This window comes from Dipodomys merriami, unplaced genomic scaffold (assembly GCF_024711535.1).
Source record: "Dipodomys merriami isolate MVZ:Mamm:240054 unplaced genomic scaffold, mDipMer1.0.p SCAF_1, whole genome shotgun sequence".
Taxonomy (NCBI): domain Eukaryota; kingdom Metazoa; phylum Chordata; class Mammalia; order Rodentia; family Heteromyidae; genus Dipodomys; species Dipodomys merriami.
This window is the reverse complement of record NW_027202270.1, coordinates 135,722,729-135,744,382: the sequence shown is the minus strand read 5'-3', so window position 1 is coordinate 135,744,382 and position 21,654 is coordinate 135,722,729. Positions and strand designations below refer to the sequence as shown.

The 21,654-nt window shown below is 43.1% G+C and overlaps 1 protein-coding gene and 1 non-coding gene across 3 annotated transcripts in view; both read left to right on the top strand.

The window, feature by feature from the left end:
• Mthfd1 (methylenetetrahydrofolate dehydrogenase, cyclohydrolase and formyltetrahydrofolate synthetase 1) overlaps positions 1-21,654 on the top strand; it is a 74,151-nt gene that overhangs the window by 47,732 nt on the left and 4,765 nt on the right. For both annotated transcript variants that reach the window (XM_070031923.1, XM_070031930.1), the window contains exons 16-26: positions 1,294-1,396; positions 6,446-6,522; positions 7,343-7,483; positions 9,353-9,421; positions 9,775-9,886; positions 10,049-10,188; positions 13,386-13,427; positions 17,010-17,110; positions 17,811-17,988; positions 19,924-20,031; positions 21,285-21,437. In XM_070031923.1, coding sequence (XP_069888024.1) covers positions 1,294-1,396; positions 6,446-6,522; positions 7,343-7,483; positions 9,353-9,421; positions 9,775-9,886; positions 10,049-10,188; positions 13,386-13,427; positions 17,010-17,110; positions 17,811-17,988; positions 19,924-20,031; positions 21,285-21,437 — 1,224 coding nt within the window. The remainder of the gene's footprint in view (positions 1-1,293; positions 1,397-6,445; positions 6,523-7,342; positions 7,484-9,352; positions 9,422-9,774; positions 9,887-10,048; positions 10,189-13,385; positions 13,428-17,009; positions 17,111-17,810; positions 17,989-19,923; positions 20,032-21,284; positions 21,438-21,654) is intronic.
• Positions 4,903-5,009, top strand: LOC138835689 (U6 spliceosomal RNA). The gene has a single exon (XR_011374697.1). It is a non-coding gene; the product is annotated as a U6 spliceosomal RNA (small nuclear RNA).

The following is a 21,654-nucleotide window of genomic DNA, read 5'->3' as shown; positions in this document are numbered from 1 at the left end:
AATTCTTTATAACTTTGTGTGTGTGTGTGTGTGTGTGTGTGTGTACACTGTTCTACCACTGAACTGCCCTTCACTCCTGCAACTTTATAGTTTGATGCTACAAGAATAGTGTCATGAGCTCCCCTTACCCAGATGGGCACATTGCTGTAATTGGTTACAGTTCTATCTATATTTGTGTTTGAACTATTGAGCACAACTGGTCTTGAAGCTATTTAATCTTCCTTGGCTGATATTGGGTTTGTATGCTCACTCATAAATCCTATACATCAGGCAAATCAGTAGTTACTCTTCATTACAGCAGTCTTTGTGGAGAGGAGAGGATCTCTCTAGAATTTTAAACCAAATACCTTGCCCAAGTCTCCAGTATCCCTAGTATACCATTAGAGAGACTACCTGTAGTCCTCAGTTCTAACTAGAGATAGAACTCGAACCAGGCCTCCTTCCCTCCCTCTCTCCCAGGCGGTCCCATTGCATCATTTCACCATGATGCATACAGGGTGCTCAGTGGAAAGTGGGTTGCCAATGGCAGATTTTTGGCAAGGTGACTGAAGGTTTGATGGTTTCCGTGAGCAGTGTCGTGCTCTAGGTTCATAGGCTGTCTGAAGGCCGTGAGCAGCCAGCTCTGGAAGCATACATCTGTGAGGTTTCAGGACAAGTCTGACTAGCACAGGATGCCAGCTGTGGGCAGAGAAGATCTTGCTGGTCAAAGCCACCAGGAGTTACAAGAAAAGAGGAACATATTTTGCAGGCATTTTCCATTTAGGGACATGACCTGCAGACTGTAAATAGGATTTCTAAATTCCATGAGGATAATGGAAACCCTTTTTATGCCTTTTGAAACAATAAGGAGTCAGCAAGAGTACAACAGCACATAAAAAGCATGTAAAAGTGATTGCATTGATTTTTATTGATCAATAGTCATTTCTGCCCTTCATAAAATTTCATTTAAATTAGGCTTCTCAATTTAAAAAGCTATGTGTAATTGCCTTTCAACGTATTTGGCTTGGTGACTTGGGAAGTTCCTTATAATAACACTTGTTGAAATCTGTGGTCTTTTAGGGCTGGGTAAGGAAATGTCTCTGGTGTTCAGTTTCAAAGACAAATGTGCATAATGCCTTAGGACACGTGTGACATGTGACTAGGAGCTGCCATGCACGCTTAGCCCAGGGACTGCCATTGCCCTTCTCAATAAAAGGTGGTTTGTATTCCAGTAAGGAATCAGTGTAGAGATTCAGTTTTGTTTTGATATTTCTACTTGTTTCTCTTACTGTGTTTTAATTCCTTCTTCTTTAGAGACTAGGCATTGAGAAGACAGATCCTACCACATTGACAGACGAAGAGATAAACAAATTTGCAAGATTGGATATTGACCCAGAAACCATAACTTGGCAAAGAGGTACCTGAGCAGCAGACAGGACCCCGTGTGTCTTGGCTATATCATACCCCCACACCCTCCGGATAGCTTGTTGAAATGTGGGTCAATGTTTCATGGCTAACAAATGACCAAGATGATGAAGGCACGTTTTCCTCATGCCTGTTAATGCCTCTCCTTATCAGCCCCTATCAGTCTTTCTTGGTTGAACATTTTTTGCTGGCTGTTCAGTGTTGATTAGGGTGAAGGTGGTTTCAAGGAGGCTCATGCATAAATCAAAAAATGTTCAAGTTGTCATGAAGTGGAGCTATTATTTATTCACTTGGAATTATGTGCCCTTGCTGCTCAGAACATTTGCCTGGCATCCATGACTTCATTTTTCTTATGGCTCTGCAGCTTACCTAAACATTTTTTACCTTATTTAAGAAAATTCTCCTGTAACAAATTAGGTAGCCTGCAAGGTTTAAGTACTTAGCAATTAGTGAGTGAGCCGCCGGTTTCACCGCCATATGTTGCTTTTTCTATCTGTACAATTAGCATAGCTTTGAGATTTATTTTGTACCAACAGTACCCATCTATTTTATGTCACGGCAGAGAAGAAACTTCGTCTAGTAATGTAAATGTAGCTAAAGGCCAGATTACTGAATGTTTTTCTAGTTTTTATTGGCATGGTAACTGGAATGGCATTTTTAAAACTGACACTTTTTTTTCTCTACTGAAGTTTGCACTCAGGGCCTAGACAAGTGCTGTGCCACTTGAGCCACACCCTCAGCAGAAAAAATATGACACTCTTAATGTCTCAAACCACAATGGTAATTCTCCTTTGTTTCGGTAGTAATATTTTATAAGGAATAAGCTAAAGACCCATCTGGAAAATTATCTCTCTCTCTTTCTGTGAGGATAATAGATGTGTGCCAAGCATGCCCAGCTATTTTTCCATCTGTGTGTGTGTGTGTGTGTGTGTGTGTGTGTGTGTGTGTGTGTGTGTGTGTGTGTGCATGTTCATGTTTTCTAAGGTAGCAGAGACCAAAAAGAAAATGAAAAATGAACAAAAGAGTGCACCTACTATTTTATATAGAAAAATGAGTTACAGGAAACTAGACATCATAGTTTGGGGAAACTAATAAGCGTCTTCAACAGATTATATCCTTCACTTAAGAGCACTGCCGAAGACGCTGCTCATGGATCTTAAATAATTATAGAATTTATGGAAAGAAACTTGGCAAATTATCACATGTCTTAAAAATAATGCTTCTTGGAAGTGGCGCTGTGGCTCAAGCGGTAGAGCGCTCACCTTGAACTGAAGGGCGCAGGGACAGCGCCCAAGCCCAGAGGTCAAGCCCCACGACCGACAAAAAAAAAGAGAGAGAGAGAGAGAGAAATAATGCTTCTTGCCAGGTGCCAGTGGCTCACACCTATAATCCTAGCTACTCAGGAGGCTGAGATCTAAGGATCTCAGTTCAAAGCCAGCAGCAAAGTCTGTGAGACTCTTATCTCCAATTAACCACCAGAAAACTGGAAATGGCACTGTGACTCAAGTGGTAAAGCACTCACCTTGAGCTGAAGAGCTCAGGGATAGCACCCAGGCTCAGAGTTCAAGCCCCATGACTGACAAAAAAAAAAAAAAAATGCTTCTTAGCGAGTGTGGTAATTTTAGCACCCAGGAGGCTTGAGGCAAGAGAATTGAGAGTCCAAAGTCATTTTTTATTACCAAAAAAATTGTAATCTCTTTGATCCATTTAGAGTGTGAACCCATTTTGTTGTTTGGAATCTGGTCATAGTGAAGTGGAAAGTTCTGTGTCCTCTCTTTTCAGTTCTTCACTCCTCATACCAGATGTCTCAGGAAGACCCACTGGGTTTGCAACAGTTTTATGTCAGTTCTGACACTGCCTTAGGGACTTAGTCTCACAAGTTCACCCCACTTCCAACACCAGTCCTGACTTCCAAGCCAGTCCCTGTGCTTCTGGCTATAAATTGGAGACTTACAACCTTCTCAGGTCCAGCTACTTGGTAGCTCCAATACTCAGGGAAAGGCTTTCCAGATATCTTCTGCTTTACTACAGGAATAGCTGGTGGAAGATGTGCATAGAATCTTTCTATGTCTGAATCTTGCCCCTGCAGTCCTCTCTCCAGACTTTGAGATAGGACTGAAAGTTCCAAACCCTCTAACCACTTGCTTGGTCTGTCAGGTGACTAATGAAGTAGAAACCCTCCAAAGGCTTTCAAGGATCTAAATCACCTCATTAACATATGTCTTAGTGTGATTAAAAAGGGTTTGTGTTGAATAACCTGGCACTTCTTTCACTATTGAAATTCCAAGGATTCTAGGAAATTTTGCCAGGAACCCTGCATCAAGATCAAATACCTTTTCTATTCTACTGTACATCAAAAAAAAGTTAAAAGGAAGAACACACTAAAATATTAGCCATGGTCAGTTCTTTGAGGTCGGGTTAGGATTAGTTAGTTGTTAGTTGGCTGATATTTGCCATTTTTTCCAAGGTTATCCTGTTGGATAGGTACTGTCATCAGACTAGAATGTGCTGCAGGAAAGACCAAGCCTGTTAACTTGCTTGTTGCCAATGGCATTTGCACACTCTTAAGTTGATGGCTCTTGTGTCTCAGGGTATAAGGTTATGAGTCACCCATAGAACAAGCCTTTAAAAAGTGTGAACTGCTCTATTTTTCTGCTATTATAGAATGTGCTTTCAACTATATTACAGACTTAATTGTTTGAATTATCTAGAAGGAATTATCTAGAAGGAATAAAACTCAGCTAGTCATATTCCTTTGCTTTAAAAGCCATTTCTAAGCCAGGCACCAGTGGCTGACACCTATAATCTTAGCTACACAGGAGACTGATTCAAAACCAGCCAAGGCAGGAAAGTCCTTGAGACTCATATCCCATTAACACCCAAAAAACTGGAAGTGGTGCTGTGGCTCAAAGAAGTAAGGTGTTAGCCTTGAGCAAAGATTGCTCAGGGACAGTACCCAGGCCCTGAGTTCAAGCCCTACAACTGACAAAATAAATAAATAAATAACATTTCTTTTTTTTTGTCGGTCATGGGCCTTGAACTCTGGGTCTGGGCGCTGTCTGTCCCTCAGCTCTTCAGCTCAAGGCTAGTGCTCTACCACTTGAGCCACAGTACCACTTCTGGCTTTTTCTGCTCATGTGGTACTGAGGAATCAAACCCAGGGCCTCATGCATGCAAGGCAAGCACTGTACCACTGAGCCACCTTCCCAGCCCCATAAAAACATTTCTATATAGATATTTCTCTATAGAAAATATCTATAATATATTTATTCCTAGCTACTCAGGAGGCTGAGATCTGAGGATTGTGGTTCTAAGCCAGCCTGGGAAGGAAAGTCCACCAGACTCCTATCTCCAATTAATCACAGAAAAAGCTAGAAGTGGCACTGTGGCTCAAGTGGTAGAATGCTAGCCTAGAGCAAACATGAGCTCAGAGACAGTGGCCAGGCCCAGAGTTCAAGCCCCAGGACTAGCCCCCCCCCAAAAAAAATATATATATCAGTGCTTGTTTTGGCAACACATATACTAAAATTGGAGCAATACAGAGAAGATTAGCATGGCCCCTGTGCAAGGATGACACTCAAATTCGTGAAGCGTTCCATACTTTTTCTGGTTTTATTTCCCCATGTTAAAGAATGATTATATTTCTGGTCTAAATCCATCAGCTCATGGCCCATTATGTTTTAACATACTATGATTCTCTCTGTTAGATTAACTTAAAATATTTGCAACTGTATATTGGTAAATTGTATATTGGTAAACTGTAAATTGGTCCATAGTTTCTCCCCAAGAGTTACCATTACCTTGTCTAAGTATCAACATTATAAATAAATTCATAAGAAAAATGAAAAATGTATAAATCTATCTATATATTGACAATATATAGATATTTCTATATATAATATAGATATTTCTATATATTTATGGAGATAGATGGAATAACATGGATGATATCTAGAATATGCTTATAGAATAATATATGCAATATTTAATCCTATAAATAACAGTTAAATATTATTTTTAATTCATATTTGACTTTGATCATCCATTTTAATTTAACAGTCCATCATTAAATGACTTGTTGCCTTAAAACTCTATCACTCCTTTAGCTCTTTGGTTCTTCCCTTCCTTTCTTTTACTTTTTTCTTTCCTTTTTTTTTTTTTTTTTTTTTTTTTTTGTATGTGTGTTCTGGTACTTAGGCTCAAACTCAGGGCTTCATACTTTTGCTTGGCTTTTTTGCCCAAAGCTAGGGCTCTACTACTTGAGCCATAGTTCCACTTCTGGCTTTTTGCTGGTTAATTGGAATTAAAAGTCAAATAGACTTTATTGCCAGGGCTGGCTTCAAGCTCTTTTTTTGGGAGGGGGGGGTAATCAATCAAGGGGCTTGAACTCTGTACCTGAGCATTGTCCCTGAGCTCTTCTTCAGCTCAAGGCTATCTACCACTTGAGCCACAGCGCCACTTCTGGCTTTTTCTGTTCATCGTGGTACTGAGGAATCAAATCCAGGGCTTCGTGCATGCAAGGCAAGCACTCTACCCCTGAGCCACCTTCCTAGCCCTTGGCTTCAAGCTTTGATCCTCAGATCTCTAAGTAGCTAGGATTATAGTCTTGGCCACCAATGTCCAGGTTTTTTTTTGTTTTGTTTTGTTTTTTGTCAGTCGTGGGGCTTGAACTCTGGGCCTGGGCACTGTCCCTCAGCTCTTCAGCTCAAGGCGAGCGCTCTACCACTTGAGCTACAGCGCCACTTCTGGTTTTCTAGTGGTTTATTGGAGATAGGAGTCTCACGGTCTTTCCTGCCCAGGCTGGCTTTGAACCGCGATCCTCAGATCTCAGCCTCCTGAGTAGCTAGGATTACAGGCGTGAGCCACCAGCGCCCAGCATGTCCAGTTTTTTGTTGTTGTTTGCAACAAGGTTTTTCTGTGTAGCTCATGCTGCAATCCTCCTGCCTTGTCTTCTAGAATGCTGGTGTTATAGGTATGTACCACCATGGTCAACTTAATAGTGCTTTTAAAAATTGTTCTGCATCTTCCCTTTCCTCGGTAGTGTTGGATACCAATGATAGATTCCTGAGGAAGATCACCATTGGACAGGCTCCAACAGAGAAAGGATACACACGGACGGTAACTATTTGTTCCTTCCCAAGTAATTCCTTCATGTGAACTAGCGTTTGCTGCTCTGTCCTCCTCCATCCTCTCCCATACGACTGATACTGCCAGGTGTTGTTCTGCCTTCTCCCTTTTAAAATGGAAGTGAGTAGGTGTGGTACTAAGCACTCCTGACAGCTTTTGCAGTAAATCCCATGTGTCACCTGTGTTTTTCCCCCAGCATTTTTTCCTGGAGGTGGAGAGCCTCAAGTGAATGTCCTTGCATTCAAATTGATGGAATTTGCTTCTTTTTGTGGCCATTTGGCAGTATTTCTCTTCAGTATAGGAAACCATAACCACCATTCAAAGCTGTCTTCCTGGAGAGAAAATAATTGTCATTGGTCATACTGGAGCATTGTGTTGAAAATTGACTACTCAAGGTCGTGGACTCATTAATTGCCAGGTTTTTTTTTGGTGGGTCCGGTCATGGGGCCTGAACTCTGGGCCTGGGTGCTGTCCCTCAGCTCTTCAGCTCAAGGTTAGCACTCTACCACTTGAGCCACAGCGCCACTTCTGGCTTTTTTTTTTTTTCTGCTTATGTGGTGCTGAGGAATCGAACCCAGGGCCTCATGCATGCAAGGCAAGCGCTCTACCACTGAGCCACCTTCCCAGCCATAATTGCCAGTTTTTACTATTGGAGAATTCTTTTCATTAAGGTGCTTATGTGCGTTGCTAGTTCATCCTTTCAAGCTATGTTTAAACCTTAAAACCTTAAAAAGCCAAAAGGGATGTCTATTGTAATTAATGCTTCTTGGCTATCACAAAGTTCTGCTCTCATCTTTTTCTCTACCTCTAGGCCCAGTTTGATATCTCTGTGGCCAGTGAAATTATGGCTGTCCTGGCTCTCACTAGCTCTCTGGAAGACATGAGAGAGAGACTGGGCAAAATGGTTGTGGCATCCAGTAAGAAAGGGGAACCCATCACTACTGAAGATCTGGTGAGTGCCTGGCCATGCCAGCAGGGTGACACTTGAGGGCCCATGGTCTTAGGGTTTCTTAGTGGTGACTGAGAACAAGAATTCTGCTATATTTAAGATGTTGCTAGAAGCCAGGAGCTGGTAGCTCATGCCTGGACTCCTAGCAACTCAGGAGGCTGAGTGCTGAGGATCGAGGTTCTAAGCCAGCTCTGGCAGATAAATCCAAGAGATACTTATCACCAGTTAATAAGCAAAAAGCCAGAAATGGAGGTGTGACTCAAATGGTCGAGTGCCAGCCGTGAGGTGGGAGATGGGAGTCGAGCAAGAGCTTGAGGCCCTGAGTTCAAGGCCAATTATGGCACACACACACACACACACACACACACACACACACACACACACACACACACACACACACACACACACACACACACACACACACACACACACACACACACACACACACACACACACACACACACACACGGTCTATTGTTAGAACTCATCAGTTCATTACAATTTTGTTTATTACAAGATGATTATGAACTTTGTAAAACATTCTTCATAGTGAATAATCAGTCAGTAGTGTGTTCCAGTAATGAACCACCAGTTCCAGGTAATTTGAATAATGCCTTCATCCTGGAAGTATCTCCCCCCAGCAAGCATAAGACTGCAGTTTGCAGAGAACACCTCCAATCCTATAAAAGTAAAGCCTTCTCTTGCTGACTTTTCTGGCCCCTCCCCACCACTCTCAGCTCCCTGACAGAGGCCTTTGTCCTGAGGCTTGTTGGCTATGCCTCCTTGCTGATAATTCTATTTGGAACAGCTCAATGGCCAGTTTGCTGATGGTCCTTCCAGGCTGTTTCTTGACCTGTGTATTATTTCTGAACTAACTATGTTCATTTGAGTTTTGTGATGAGAAATCTTAGAGATGAACTTTTTTTCTTTGGTGATGGTATTAGGGTTTAAACTCAGTCTCTTGCTTGCTTGGCAAGCGTTGAATCATATCCCCAGCCATTTTTTGCTTTTAGCCATTTTTCTGATAGATTCTTGCCTTTGCTTGGAGCTAGGATGACAGGAGACCACCACCATTCTTTTGCTTGCTGATTGAGAGTGAGTTTAGATAACTTTTTACCTAAGCTGGTCTCAAATCATGAAACTTCTGATCTTCACCTGCTGTATAGCTGAAATTTCAGGCATAAACCATTATTCCTGGCCTTAATTTTTTTTTTAAAGCCTATCTATGTCAACACAGACTAGATACTTGGCCTGTGATAGTGATAGTGGTATAGCAATTTATGTGTTTCAAATTTTAATACCCAAGCCTTAAATGTAGAAATTCATTAATACTGAATGTAAATTGCTTTACGCCCAATTATCTATTATCCAATGAAGAACCATTGCGTTATCTTACTTTGTCACTAATTTGTTTGGATGACTTAAAAGATACCTGCTATATAAGAGTGGAATTGAACTTCTGGGTGGTATCTTAGTTTCAGCTATGGGAAACACATATTGAATCTGCTTTGTATCTATCTCCGGCCCAGATACCAAAGTTACAAATAACTCAGCACTCTGGGAACCAGCACATCTGTGCTCTATACTCATTTTTAAGTGGATTCCCCATATCAGTCATCAACAGAGCTTGATTGAGACATTTGTTTCCACAGTTACATTGCCTTTTCAGAAAATGCATATGAATGCCGTTTTTATTCTACTTGTTTTCCTTCCTTAAAATAGCCAGCATTTTCTCAGTGTTTCCAAGGGGAAAAAACTTAATGGTCTAAGTTCCGGCAAAAATACTAACTGTCCAGAATGGAGAGAAGACCTAGAATATGGACTGTTGGTTCCTGCTAGTATGAGCAGATGCTTCATGTGTGTGTTTTGTAGGGAGTGAGCGGCGCACTGACCGTGCTGATGAAGGATGCAATCAAGCCCAATCTTATGCAGACATTAGAGGTGAGAAGAGTAACTCCTGTGTTCCAGAATGCTGCTCTACATTCAGAAGAGAGGGGTTATAAAACAGAATTATTTTCTATTGCTCATTTGTTCTTATAGTTACAATTGGGACAGCACTGAGCTATCAAATAGGTGGCTTTAGGACTGGGAATATAGCTCAATGGTAGAGCATATGCCTCACATACACAAGGGCCTGGGTTTGATCACAGCATTGCCAAAAGAAGTGGTTTTGTGTCTTCCCTGGGGGAAATTGTCTTTGAAATTCCCACTGAGTTCTCTACCATTGGTTTTGTGATTTCCCACCCCCAACCTCCATTTTGACAGTTTCGCCTCCCATGGCCTGGTTTCTACAGGGCACTCCAGTGTTCGTTCATGCAGGACCCTTTGCCAACATCGCGCATGGCAATTCTTCTATCATTGCAGACCGGATCGCACTCAAACTTGTTGGCCCAGAAGGCTTTGTAGGTGAGGATTTTCTGACATCAATGAGTGGATCCTGTTTTTCCTCTCAGAACCTGGGGAGTTGGAATGGCATTAAAAAATAATAATAATAATCTTACTGTTACTATTAATGTGTTGAACAGAGAGTGGAATGGCATTTTTATAATTGCTCCTTCTTTCTTACAGTGACTGAAGCAGGGTTTGGAGCAGACATTGGAATGGAAAAGTTCTTTAACATCAAATGCCGCTACTCTGGACTCCGCCCTCACGTTGTGGTGCTCGTTGCCACTGTCAGGGCTCTTAAGATGCATGGCGGAGGCCCCACGGTGAGGGTCAAATCTGATTACCAGGAGTGTTCTAAAGGCCTGAAGGAAGTTGAACGACATGCCCTCAGCTGCATTACGCTCAGTGACGAATTGGGTACTAAAAGAAAGCGGTGGTCAGCATACCATCTTATGCTGCCCTCCACATGGCAGCTCCCCGCATTTTAAGAAGGCCCAAATTAGCTTCATGTCTTTCTTTCTGAGGAAAACATCTGATATCCACACCCCTCCAAGCACTTGTGCAAGACTGTGCTCAGAAAACTCCTTCTGCAGCCTGTGCCCTAAAATCTGAATCTCATTTTCTTCCTAAACAGTGGCTACCAGCCAGCCAACCAGACTTTGAAGCCCCTGAGTAGTTTACGCTAGACTGGGCCTCTGACAGCCACCAGTCAGATACGGGAAGGTGGGAAAGGGATGGCCATGAGGGCAGGTCAAGGAGAATGGCAGATCCATTCAGAACTGCTGGGTGGCAGAGAGAAGCAGAGGGAAGGCTAGCTTCAACCTGATGTCCAGATTTCTGACTTCCTTCTGCATAGAAATTGTTCTTTTTGCCATGTTCCAGTGGCTTCTATCTTCAATCTCGGGAGACTAAGGACCTCCATTTGAAGCCAGCCCAGCTAGAAAAGTCCCCAAAACTCCAGCTCAAATAAACCAGCAAAATACTGGAGTGTAGATGAGGCTTAAGTGGTGGAGTACCAGCCATGAGCGAGAAGCTGAGCAGAAGTATGAGACCCCCAAGTTCAAATCCCAGCACTGCCCCCAAAAAGACATACAAAGACATGGTAGTAGTGTTGGGGAATCATTGAAATATGAAATTTATCCTCATGTAGAAGTTCTCAAGTGTTTTACCCTCAAACTTTTTGTTTTTCCAGTGTTGGAGATCAAGCCAGGGTCTACCCAACACATGCTTGGCAAGCACTCTACCACTGAGCTGCAGCCCCAGCTCCTCAGAAATCTCTTTATAATCTTAATTACTGAAGGCTTTCATGAGCTTTTGTTTAGTGAAGCTTTTGTTGACATTCAGTTGGAAGTAAAAACTGAATTATAGGGGCTGGGAAGGTGGCTCAGTGGTAGAGCACTTGCCTTGCATGCCTGAGGCCCTGGGTTCAATTCCTCAGCACCACATAAGCAAAAAGAAAAAAGCCAGAAGTGGTGCTGTGGCTCAAGTGGTAGAGCGCTGGCCTTGAGCTGAAGTGCTGAGGGACAGCGCCCAGGCCCAGAGTTCAGGCCTCACAACCGGACCCCCCCCCAAAAAAAAAAACTGAATTATATATTAATATACAAAACATCCTTAAGATGGGCACTGGTGGCTCATGCCTGTAATCTTAGCTACACAGGAAGCCAGAAATGGAACTCTGTGTGTGTGTGTGTGTGTGTGTGTGTGTGTGCGCGCGCGCGCGCTGGGCCTGGGTACTGACCCATAGCTTTATTTGTTCAAAGTTGGCATTCTGTCACTTGAGCCACACAGCTCCACTTCTGGCTTTTGGTGTTTAATTGAAGATACGAGTCTTGTGGACTTTCCTACTCTGACTGACTTTGAACCTCAGTCTTAGCCTTGTAAGTAGCTAGGGTTAGTAGCTAGATCTTAGCCTCCTAAGTAGCTAGGATTACAGGCATGAGCTATTGACCCTTAGCTAAGTTATATTTTCTGAAACAGGATGTAGGCATTGTTGAAATGAAAACTAAGTTACTCTGTTTTCTGGATGTTGTGTATTGCTCATTTCTCAGATCTTCTGTATCTGGTTAACTGAAGACCATTGAGTTGTCCTCTTCTGCCTGTGATCAAGTGTGATATCACATGTTGTTTAAATGAAGGAATCAGGGTAAAAGGGCAATAGGATCTTAGCTTTATTCAGGAAACAGTTTTGGTTTCGTGGGCCTCTGGAAGTCCTAGGTCCCTAGCCCGCTTCTGAGCACATTGTCCTAACACTCCAGCACACTTCTTCAAGTTCTAGGTCTTGGTTTCCCCTAAGACATCCAAAAGCACTCCCAACCTAGAATTCCCCTTGCCTCCAGTCCTATAAGGTAGACTCCCTTTTCTCCCTTCCAGTCAACAATCCTATCTTCCACTCCCTTTCATCCTCATATCCTGGCATTTCCTTTCCTCCCCTCACTTCATGGGCTGAACAGTAACAATGATGGACACCTCCCTTGGCCAGTGCCACAAGGAGGCTTTGCACATAGAGCTCTCCCAAGGAGCCAGACCTGCTGCTCGTGTTACCTTGCAGAAAGGAAGCTGCATGTAAAAGGACCTGCTTCCTGCCCAGCCTCTACATGGCCCTCCTGGGATTTGAACACCACAGCATCCCCATCATCCCTGAGGAGTGGGGGGCGGGGGGGGGCTGCAGGGGGCTGAATTGGAAGCTACAGTTAAGTCTATGGGTCAGTGCCTTACCCCCTTATTCATCCCAGTGGATGCTGCAGAGCTCAGTCACTAGATCAGGACCAGGTGCCTGCACACAGTGAGCCTGCTGCTGCGTTTGATCACCTCTGAGTGTATTCTACCATGGAAGAAGAAAGTCCTGTTGTTTTCCCTCTTGTTTGCATTGTTCCTGTGCCACAGTTGAGCTCCCCCAAGGCATGGATCACCAGCCCATGAAAGCAGACATTGCAGGGTGACACCTACCCTTTCTCCATACTCACCTTTACGTCTACCCACGGCTGTGTTCTTCACTCACTCTGTCTCTGTCCTATCTGAAACACCTTCCTTGTCTCCCTCATGTTTGTAGATCTGTCTTTCTGGCTTCCCAGGTCCCAGGATCACCCACTATATTCAGAGTAGCTCTTCTTTTTTTTTTTTCTTTTTGGTCAATCATGGGGCTTGAGCTCTGGGCCTCAGAGCTGTCTCTTAGCTCTTCAGTGCAAAACAAGTGCTCTACCACTTAAGCCACAGCACCACTTCCAGTTTTCTGGTGGTTAATTAGAGGTAGAGTCGCACAGTCTTTCCTGCCTGGGCTGGCTTTGAACTGTGATCATTAGATCTCAGCCTCCTGAGTAGCTAGGATTACAGGCATGAACCACCAGCACCAGGCTGGAGTAGCCCTTCTTGTTCTGTTCACTAATGCCTTAGGGAGAGAACAACATCGCACTGCCGTCTCCAAGCATGCACCCCTCTTATCTGTAACATGACTGACACTATTTGAAGCTAAAGTCTAATTGGAAGATAGAAATGCACCTAACTTTGTTTCCTTTCCTTCCAGGTCACTGCTGGACTGCCTCTTCCCAAGGCTTACACAGAGGAGGTAACTGCTATTCTTTCTAAACATTTGTCCTAGAAAGCACCCCTTCCCCAAGTCAGTATTTCAGACCTGGTCCCTGGTGGAAATAAAGATGGTGGTGCTGTGACCCAGGGTTGTTCCTTGACTGCAGGATGCTAAAAACCCACAGTGTGCTGAAGAGGATTAAATGATGAGCACTAGGCCTGGATTCAAGGGCTGCCGTACAGTCAGTTGTGAGCTCAACCTTGTGATACCAGTATCATTTTCCGTCAAACATCCCGGAGCCGCCCATCTGAACGATTACATAAGAAACAAGCCCTTGAGTCAGTTGCTGTCACTGTTAATTCAATTTCCCTGCCTTTTTCGAGGCTTTTACATTATCAAACAATACAGGGTTGCTGCCGAGGCCCCAAATGAAGTATTTCAAAATCAGCTAGAAAAGAATTTGTTGGTGCCTTGAGTCTGCCTGTCTTCCTTATGATTTGCCTTTTATGGTCATCTGTCTGATTCACGCGTGGGAGGGGAATTCACAGTTCTGGCCCCCTGCTACCCCACAGCCTTTCCTGTATCTAATTACAGCAACTGCCCCGAAGTGGCCCAGCTGGTGTCTTCTTTGAAGAAATTCTCCTTTCTTAAGCTGTTCTCAGTCAGTCTTAGATATTCGCTGGGATTCGTGTGACCAGTGGTAAAGAATTAAGGATGCTTCTTCGAGTATCAAGCTAATCTTAATCTAGCTTTATCATGGTCAAAGGGGAAAAGCAAAAACCACATTCACAAGATCCTAGTTGTTTTCTGCCTGTATCTAATACCTATTGCTATTTGGGGGAATCAAGCACTAAATACTGCTTTACTTAGGATATATTATATGTATTTTTTATAGATCATTGTTTTATTTATTTGTTTGTTTTTTTTTGGTGCTGGTCCTGAAGCTTGAACTCTGGGCTGAAACTATTCCTGAGCTTTTGTGCTCAAGTCTAGAAGTCTACCACCTGAGCCATAGCTCTGCTTGTGGCTTCCTTCCTTCCTTCCCTCTTTTCTTTTTTTTTTTTTGGGTCCGGTCGTGGGGCCTGAACTCTGGGCCTGAGCGCTGTCCCTCAGCTCTTCAGCTCAAGGCTAGTGCTCTACCACTTGAGCCACAGCGCCACTTCCGGCTTTTTTTCTTTTTGCTTATGTGGTGCTGAGGAATCGAACCCAGGGCCTCATGCATGCAAAGCAAGCGCTCTACCACTGAGCCAACTTCCCAGCCCCCTCTTTTCTTTATTAATGATTAATTAGAGGTTAAGAGTTTCACAGACTTTCCCACCTAAGCTTAGGACCACAATCCTTAGATCTCAACCTCCTGAGTAGCTGGAATTATAAACATGAGCCACTAGTGCCTGGCCTGCATTTTTATTTTATTTACTTGTTTGTTTGTTTATTGTCAGTGGTGGGGCTTTGAACTCTGGGCCTAGGCGCTGTCCCTGCACTCTTCAGCTCAAGGCGAGCGCTCTACTGCTTGAGCCACAGCACCACTTCCAGTTTTCTAGGTTTATTGGAGATAAGAGTCTCATGAACTTTCCTGCCTGGGCTGGCTTTAAACCATGATCCTCAGATCTCAGCCTCCTGTGTAGCTAGAATTACAGGCATGAGCCACCGGCACCCAGCTTGCAATTTTTATTTTTAAAGTACTTGATTTAGGGGAGTTTTGTTTTTTTAGTGTTGAGAATCAAGCCCAGGGTCTCCAGCATACTAGGCAAGTGCTCTTCCTCTGAGTACCACCCCCGCAACCCTCTTGATGTATTTTTTAACCTTATAATAGTGACATACCCTTTGTTTAAAAAAATAAATCAAACACTACAAGAGCATAACACATGTGCTTGAAATTCCTTTAACAGTTTGCTGCATATTTTCCAACACTTAAATTTTTTTTTCAACTATACACATTTTGTTTGTTTGTCCAAAAGTAGAATTAAGCTCTCCAGTTTGCTTCTTTCATTCATCTTGGACAGGCTCCATGTTAACACAGATGGATGTCCCTTTTCATAACATCTGCATAGTGAACATTTATTGAGTGTGTATATCATTCTTCCTTGGCCAAGTCTGCTATTGAAGGAATTTAGTGTCTGTATTTTTCCAGTTCTTCAAGCTGTGCTGTAGTTAGCATAATCAAAGGTATAGTTCCTTAGTGACTTCCTGTAGCTTTTATGTCATTTGGTTTTTTTGTGGTGGGGAGAGGAAGTGGTTTTCCTACCTCAGCCTCCCAAGTAATTGGGATTCTAGGTAGGGCTAATATCGGTCCCTTTTTTTTTTTTTTTTTTTTTTTGTTTATCTTTGAGACACAGTCTTACATATATAGCTCAAGCGGGACTGGAACTTCCTCTTAGACTAGAATGCGCGCACAGTCTGATCCTCCAGTCTCAATCTCAGTCTCCTAAAAATGTGCTCCACTATCTCCGGTTTGATAATTTAGTTTTTTGCTGCTTTTTTTTTTTTTTAATTTTGGGATCTCAACTTTCTGAGATCACAGGTTGGGGATACCTTACAGGGCAGTATGTGATTCTGTTTGTGTCTGTGTGTGTGAATGTCTGTGTCTGTGTGTCTATGTGAGTATGCATGAGGGCCGTGGAATATGTATGAACTTTGTTCACTTTTTTACCACTTGAACCATACCTCCACTTCTGGCTTTTCACAGGTTAATGAGAGATAAAAGTCTCTTGGACTTGTCTGCCCACGTTGGGCTTTAAACCTCGATCCTCAGATCTCATTCTCTTGAATAACATGGAATATAGGCACAAGCCACTGGCTGAATATTTGGTTTTGAAGGTATCATATGTCCGTCTATTAGTCCTAGGGTAGGCTCATAGTTGAGTTCATCAAACCCTTTGAAAGAATCACTGATTTCTTCATGTTCTCAGTAGTGCTGATAGACAGCTGATTAATGAATACCTCTTGGGCTGGGAAGGTGGCTCAGTGATAGAGCGCTTGCCTTGCATGCATGAGGCCCTGGGTTCAATTTCTCAGCACCACATACGCAGAAAAACAAAAGCCAGAAGTGGCACTATGGCTCAAGTGGTAGAGTGCTAGCCTTGAGCTGAAGAGCTGAGGGACAGTGCCCAGGCCCAGAGTTCAGGCCCCACGATCGGACCAAAAAAAAAAAAAAAAATGAATACCTCTTTACTGTCAGACCCTGTGGTCTAGGCTTGATTTTCTGATGAATGAATGGTTTGTGCTATACCGAGGAGTCCATGTGATGAGTACATCAAATCTGTAAACACACAGATGTGAGTATAATTTAGGTAGGGAATCTAATCTCTCCCACGCAGTAAAGAAGCAAAGATGTGGTATGATGATGTCAAACATACCAGCCATGGTGGTTTCAAGATGGTGGGGATACAACACATGTCACTCAGTGCTGTAGGCTAGAGGAACGGGTCCTCCACAATGTCCACTCCCTCTGCATGAGAAATGCATTATGGTCCTTTTCTTACCTTCTTGTCTTGCCTGCCTACTGAAGTAGACAGCAAATGTCTACTGGCTCAAAGACAGAGGTTGCCTTTTAAGAGAAAGTATGGTTGTTTTCAAGCATGTTCTCCCTGACCCCATAGAGCTTTCATGGTTGTTTTACAGAACCTGGAGCTGGTTGAAAAAGGCTTCAGTAACTTGAGGAAACAAATAGAAAATGCCAGAATGTTTGGAGTTCCTGTGGTAGTGGCCATAAATGCATTCAAGTAAGTACCCTGTAACAGAAAAGGGAAGCTGTGGGAAATGGACATAAAACATCTGTAGCTGATTGTGCGGCACTGTGTTACCCTCATTCTGTCCTACAGTTGTTATAGCTTATGGTATAGCCTGTGACAAGCACCAGGTGTATCACAGCAAATTTAGCACCTGTGGGCCTCTCTTCCTCTGGTGAAGTAGATAATACACAGGCTTCAAAAAAGTGCTCTTTTCGGTCATGTAGAGGCCTTTTGTGCTAATAGAACGTAACAGCCTAGAGTTCCTGGTGGGATGTTGTCTTGATAGAGTTGAATGTATTGAGCAAGTTGTTCATGCAAGATCTCGTGTGGGTTGTTTGGCTTTCTAGTACTGTTTTGCATTGTGCCATAATGGGACTGGAAACAGAATTTTTCAAAGCTAGCATTTATTGATCTCCAGTGGTATGCTGGGAATGTTCAAGTACTTTACATATATTTGCCATCTAAACCTCGTAATATCCCCCATGAAATAAATGCAGTGATTCTTTCCATTTAATCCATGTGCAGCCAAAAGTCACCTAAGCCAGTAAACTGTGAATGTGAGATTCCAACCAGTATGGATTAGTGTCCATTTATCACTGGGTAGTCCATATGTGTTTTAGTGGCATAAAGAAGACCCGTGTGTTCTCTCCAGCCATCTTCCATTCACTAACATGAAATACTGGCTTCACAGGACTGATACCGAGGCTGAGCTGGGCCTCATCAGCCGCCTCGCCAGAGAGCATGGGGCATTTGATGCAGTCAAGTGCACTCACTGGGCAGAAGGGGGAAAGGGAGCTGTTGCCCTGGCTCAGGCTGTCCAGAGAGCAGCACAGGCGCCCAGCAACTTCCAACTCCTCTATGACCTTCAGGTGGGTTGCTTTCTATATGCAAACAGCACAAAACAAAAAAGACACAACGGGCTTTCTGTACACCTCCCCCTGTGAGGGTGCTGTGTTCAGCAGCTTCTGCCTTGCAGTCTGATCCCACATGAATAGATGCATGTTCACAGTCTGGACTCTCAGCTTTAGATACCTGTCCTAGAAACTGCAGGTTGCTGTTTACTCAAAGAATGGATACCATGCAAGAACATTTGGGGAAGTTGGTGCATACAAGTCTTTTTGCCAGAAGAAGAGTTACATGCAAAACCAATAATTCAGTGTAGCCTTTCGCCTGAGATACCACTGTGTTGTAGAAAATTGGCAAAGGGCCGTGTCATTTCTCAGTGGTAGGGGAAAGAAATGTGCTTTCAACTTTACTTCTGGTACAGTGGCAGTAGGGGTTCAGAGGAGCTTCCTCATGTAAGCCAAAGCACCTTGGCAGGCTTCATCTTATTTCCATTATCAAGTAGACTGCATCTGGTCCCAGCAGAAGCAATGTTTACTGTATGACACAAGTTAATTAAGAGAAAGTTAGTTATTGTTGGATTATATTTTGTTTTCAGTTTGCTGTCCCATGTATTCTAGGACATGATTAGACATTAAGTAGTCTGTAACAACTGGAGACTTGGTTAGAAATATGGGATATAAATTACAATTAATTCTGCTTGTATGTTCTAGGCTAGTTTTGGCTTCACTTTTATTACTAGAATCTTAACACTTTTCCCTTTGTCCTTTGCCAAGAGTTGACACTCTGCTGTTGACATTGACATTCTACTGCTTGGCTTTGGTTTTGTAGATGGGTTTGGAAATCATCTTCCTGGAAGATGTCATGAATATAAATTTGTACACAAATGCAAATTATCTGTAGGTATCCTGTCCAAAACCTGTCCAGAGTGTCTAAATCAGGAAGCCCAGGCCTTGAAGGCCAGCTGGAGTCCTGCAAGAAGTAGGGAAACAAGGACGCCAGCACATTTCTATTTGAAGCTTTTCTCTGTCCTGACAGAGCAACCACCACTCTTTGTCTGAATCAGTATCTGCTAGTCTTAAATCACCATCAACCAAAGTGCTTGTGTTTCATAAGTTCTAAGTATTGTCATTTAATTATAAGATTCATATGAAAGTAATCTATTATGTCTTTTTAAAACCATCATTGAGTGCTCTCCATAAACATGTCCATTATACAAAGTCCTTCATAAATTATCACTAATTAAAAACATAATTTTATATTTATACATAGATTATTGTTTCTTTCCAAAAGCACAACTTATTTTAGTGTCAGTTGCTAGGAAGTACAACCAGATGTATTGACTAATTTTAGTGCAGTGTTTAAATATGTGTTGTGTGTGTACATCTCTCAATAGATAGCTAATATATGAATATGTGCATATTAACGTTATATACAAATAGATACCTAGGTATATCTCTCAATATATGGATAGTAACATTACCTCTGTACAACATTTTCTACTTACCAAATCTGGGATTTAAGAATATTTCTTGAGCCGGGCGCTGGTGGCTCACGCCTGTAATCCTAGCTACTCAGGAGGCTGAGATCTGAGGATCGCGGTTCAAAGCCAGCCCGGGCAGGAGAGACCGTGAGACTCCTATCTCCAATAAACCACCAGAAAACCGGAAGTGGCGCTGTAGCTCAAGTGGTAGAGCGCTCGCCTTGAGCTGAAGAGCTGAGGGACAGCGCCCAGGCCCAGAGTTCAAGCCCCACGACCGACAAAAAAAAAAAAAAAAAAAAAAAAAAGAATATTTCTTGGTATTAAAATATTTGTATCCCAGTGAACTTCAGATTATTTGCATGTCTATATATTATATGAAAAATAACCTGTTGGAGACACTGACCTGGAATGTGGCCATATCTGAGATAAGCCCCCTCACACATATCCAATCACAGTCCTCCTCTCTTTCCTGCACTAGCTCCCAGTTGAGGATAAAATCAGGATCATTGCACAAAAGATCTATGGGGCAGATGACATTGAGTTGCTCCCTGAAGCTCAGCACAAAGTTGAAGTCTACACAAAGCAGGTAGGTGTTGGGTGAGCCCGTTTTTTCATCCCTTCACAAAGCAGGTCTTACAGACAGAATCTTGGAGTCCTGCCAGCCCTGTGAGTCCCCCCCCCCCCCCCATTCCTTTTTTTTTTTTTTTTTTGGCGGTTGTATGGCTTTAATTCAGGGGCTCAGCACTCTCCTTGAGCTATTTTGCTCAAGGCTAGTGCTCTACCACTTTGAGCCACAGTGCCACTTCCAGTTTTTGAGTGGTTAATTAGATATAAGAGTCTCTTAGGGACTTTTCTGACCAGGCTGGCTTTGAACCATGCTCCTTAGATCTCAGCCTCCTGAGTAGTTAAGATTACAGGTGAGAGCCACCAGCGCCCAGCTCACCATTTTAATTCTTTGGGTGGCAACCTTCTTTCTTCCAAAATACTGGGTAGCGAGTAGGTGATCCAGTACCAGATTATTTACTCACAGATGGAAGCAGAAAAGCTACAAGGAGGGGCTGGGAAGGTGGCTCAGTGGTAGAGCGCTTGGCTTGCATGCATGAGGCTCTCAGTTCGATTCCTCAGCACCACATAGGCAAAAAGAAAAAAGCCGGAAGTGGTGCTGTGGCTCAAGTGGTAGAGCGCTAGCCTTGAGCTGAAGAGCTGAGGGACAGCGCCCAAGCCCAGAGTTCAGGTGCCACGACCGGACCCAAAAAAAAAAAAAAGACAGAAAAGCTACAAGGAAATAGGGAATATCCTACTAAATATTGAGAACCTCTCTGGTTTTATTCTTTTTTTTTTTTTTTTTTTTTTTGGGTCCGGTCGTGGGGCCTGAACTTTGGGCCTGGGCACTGTCCCTCAGCTCTTCAGCTCAAGGCTAGCGCTCTACCCACTTGAGCCACAGTGCCACTTCCGGCTTTTTTCTTTTTTGCTTATGTGGCGCTGAGGAATCGAACCCAGGGCCTCATGCATGCAAGGCAAGCACTCTACCACTGAGCCACCTTCCCAGCCCTCTGGTTTTATTCTTATGTCTACCACAACTGCTTGTTTTTGTGGTTGATGTAGCTGGAACTTAAATATTCACTTGTGAAATATAGTTGGAGGTACTTAGCGCCTCACAAAATAGAGATCTCTGCTTTTCTTCTATAATAACTAAGCTGGAGGATAGTATAATGGAGGTAGATTATAAAGATCAACTGTTTCACATAAATTAAAGAATTTCATGATCACAATGTACAGATGTTCTTTATTGCATTGTCAGGTTTTCGTTTGTCCCACCCTGTTGCCTTTTCTCCCCAGGGCTTTGGTAATCTGCCCATCTGCATGGCCAAAACACACTTGTCCTTGTCCCACAACCCAGAGCAAAAAGGTGTACCTACGGGCTTCGTTCTGCCCATCCGGGACATCCGTGCCAGTGTTGGGGCTGGTTTCCTGTACCCTTTAGTAGGAACGGTAAGTGAGGTGGCAGGAACAGAGCTTGCTCATCTGTGCTTCTTATCATCGGAAATGAATTGCTAAAGCTGTCAAGCAAATGCCAAGCTAGCAGAGTTCATTGCCGAGGAGAAAGTTGCAGTCAAACCTATTATGATTAATCCTCTTACCATGGACCATACTGTTACCAATTCAAGTGTGATGCTGTGACTTCTTATTTGGATAAAAGATTTTATTT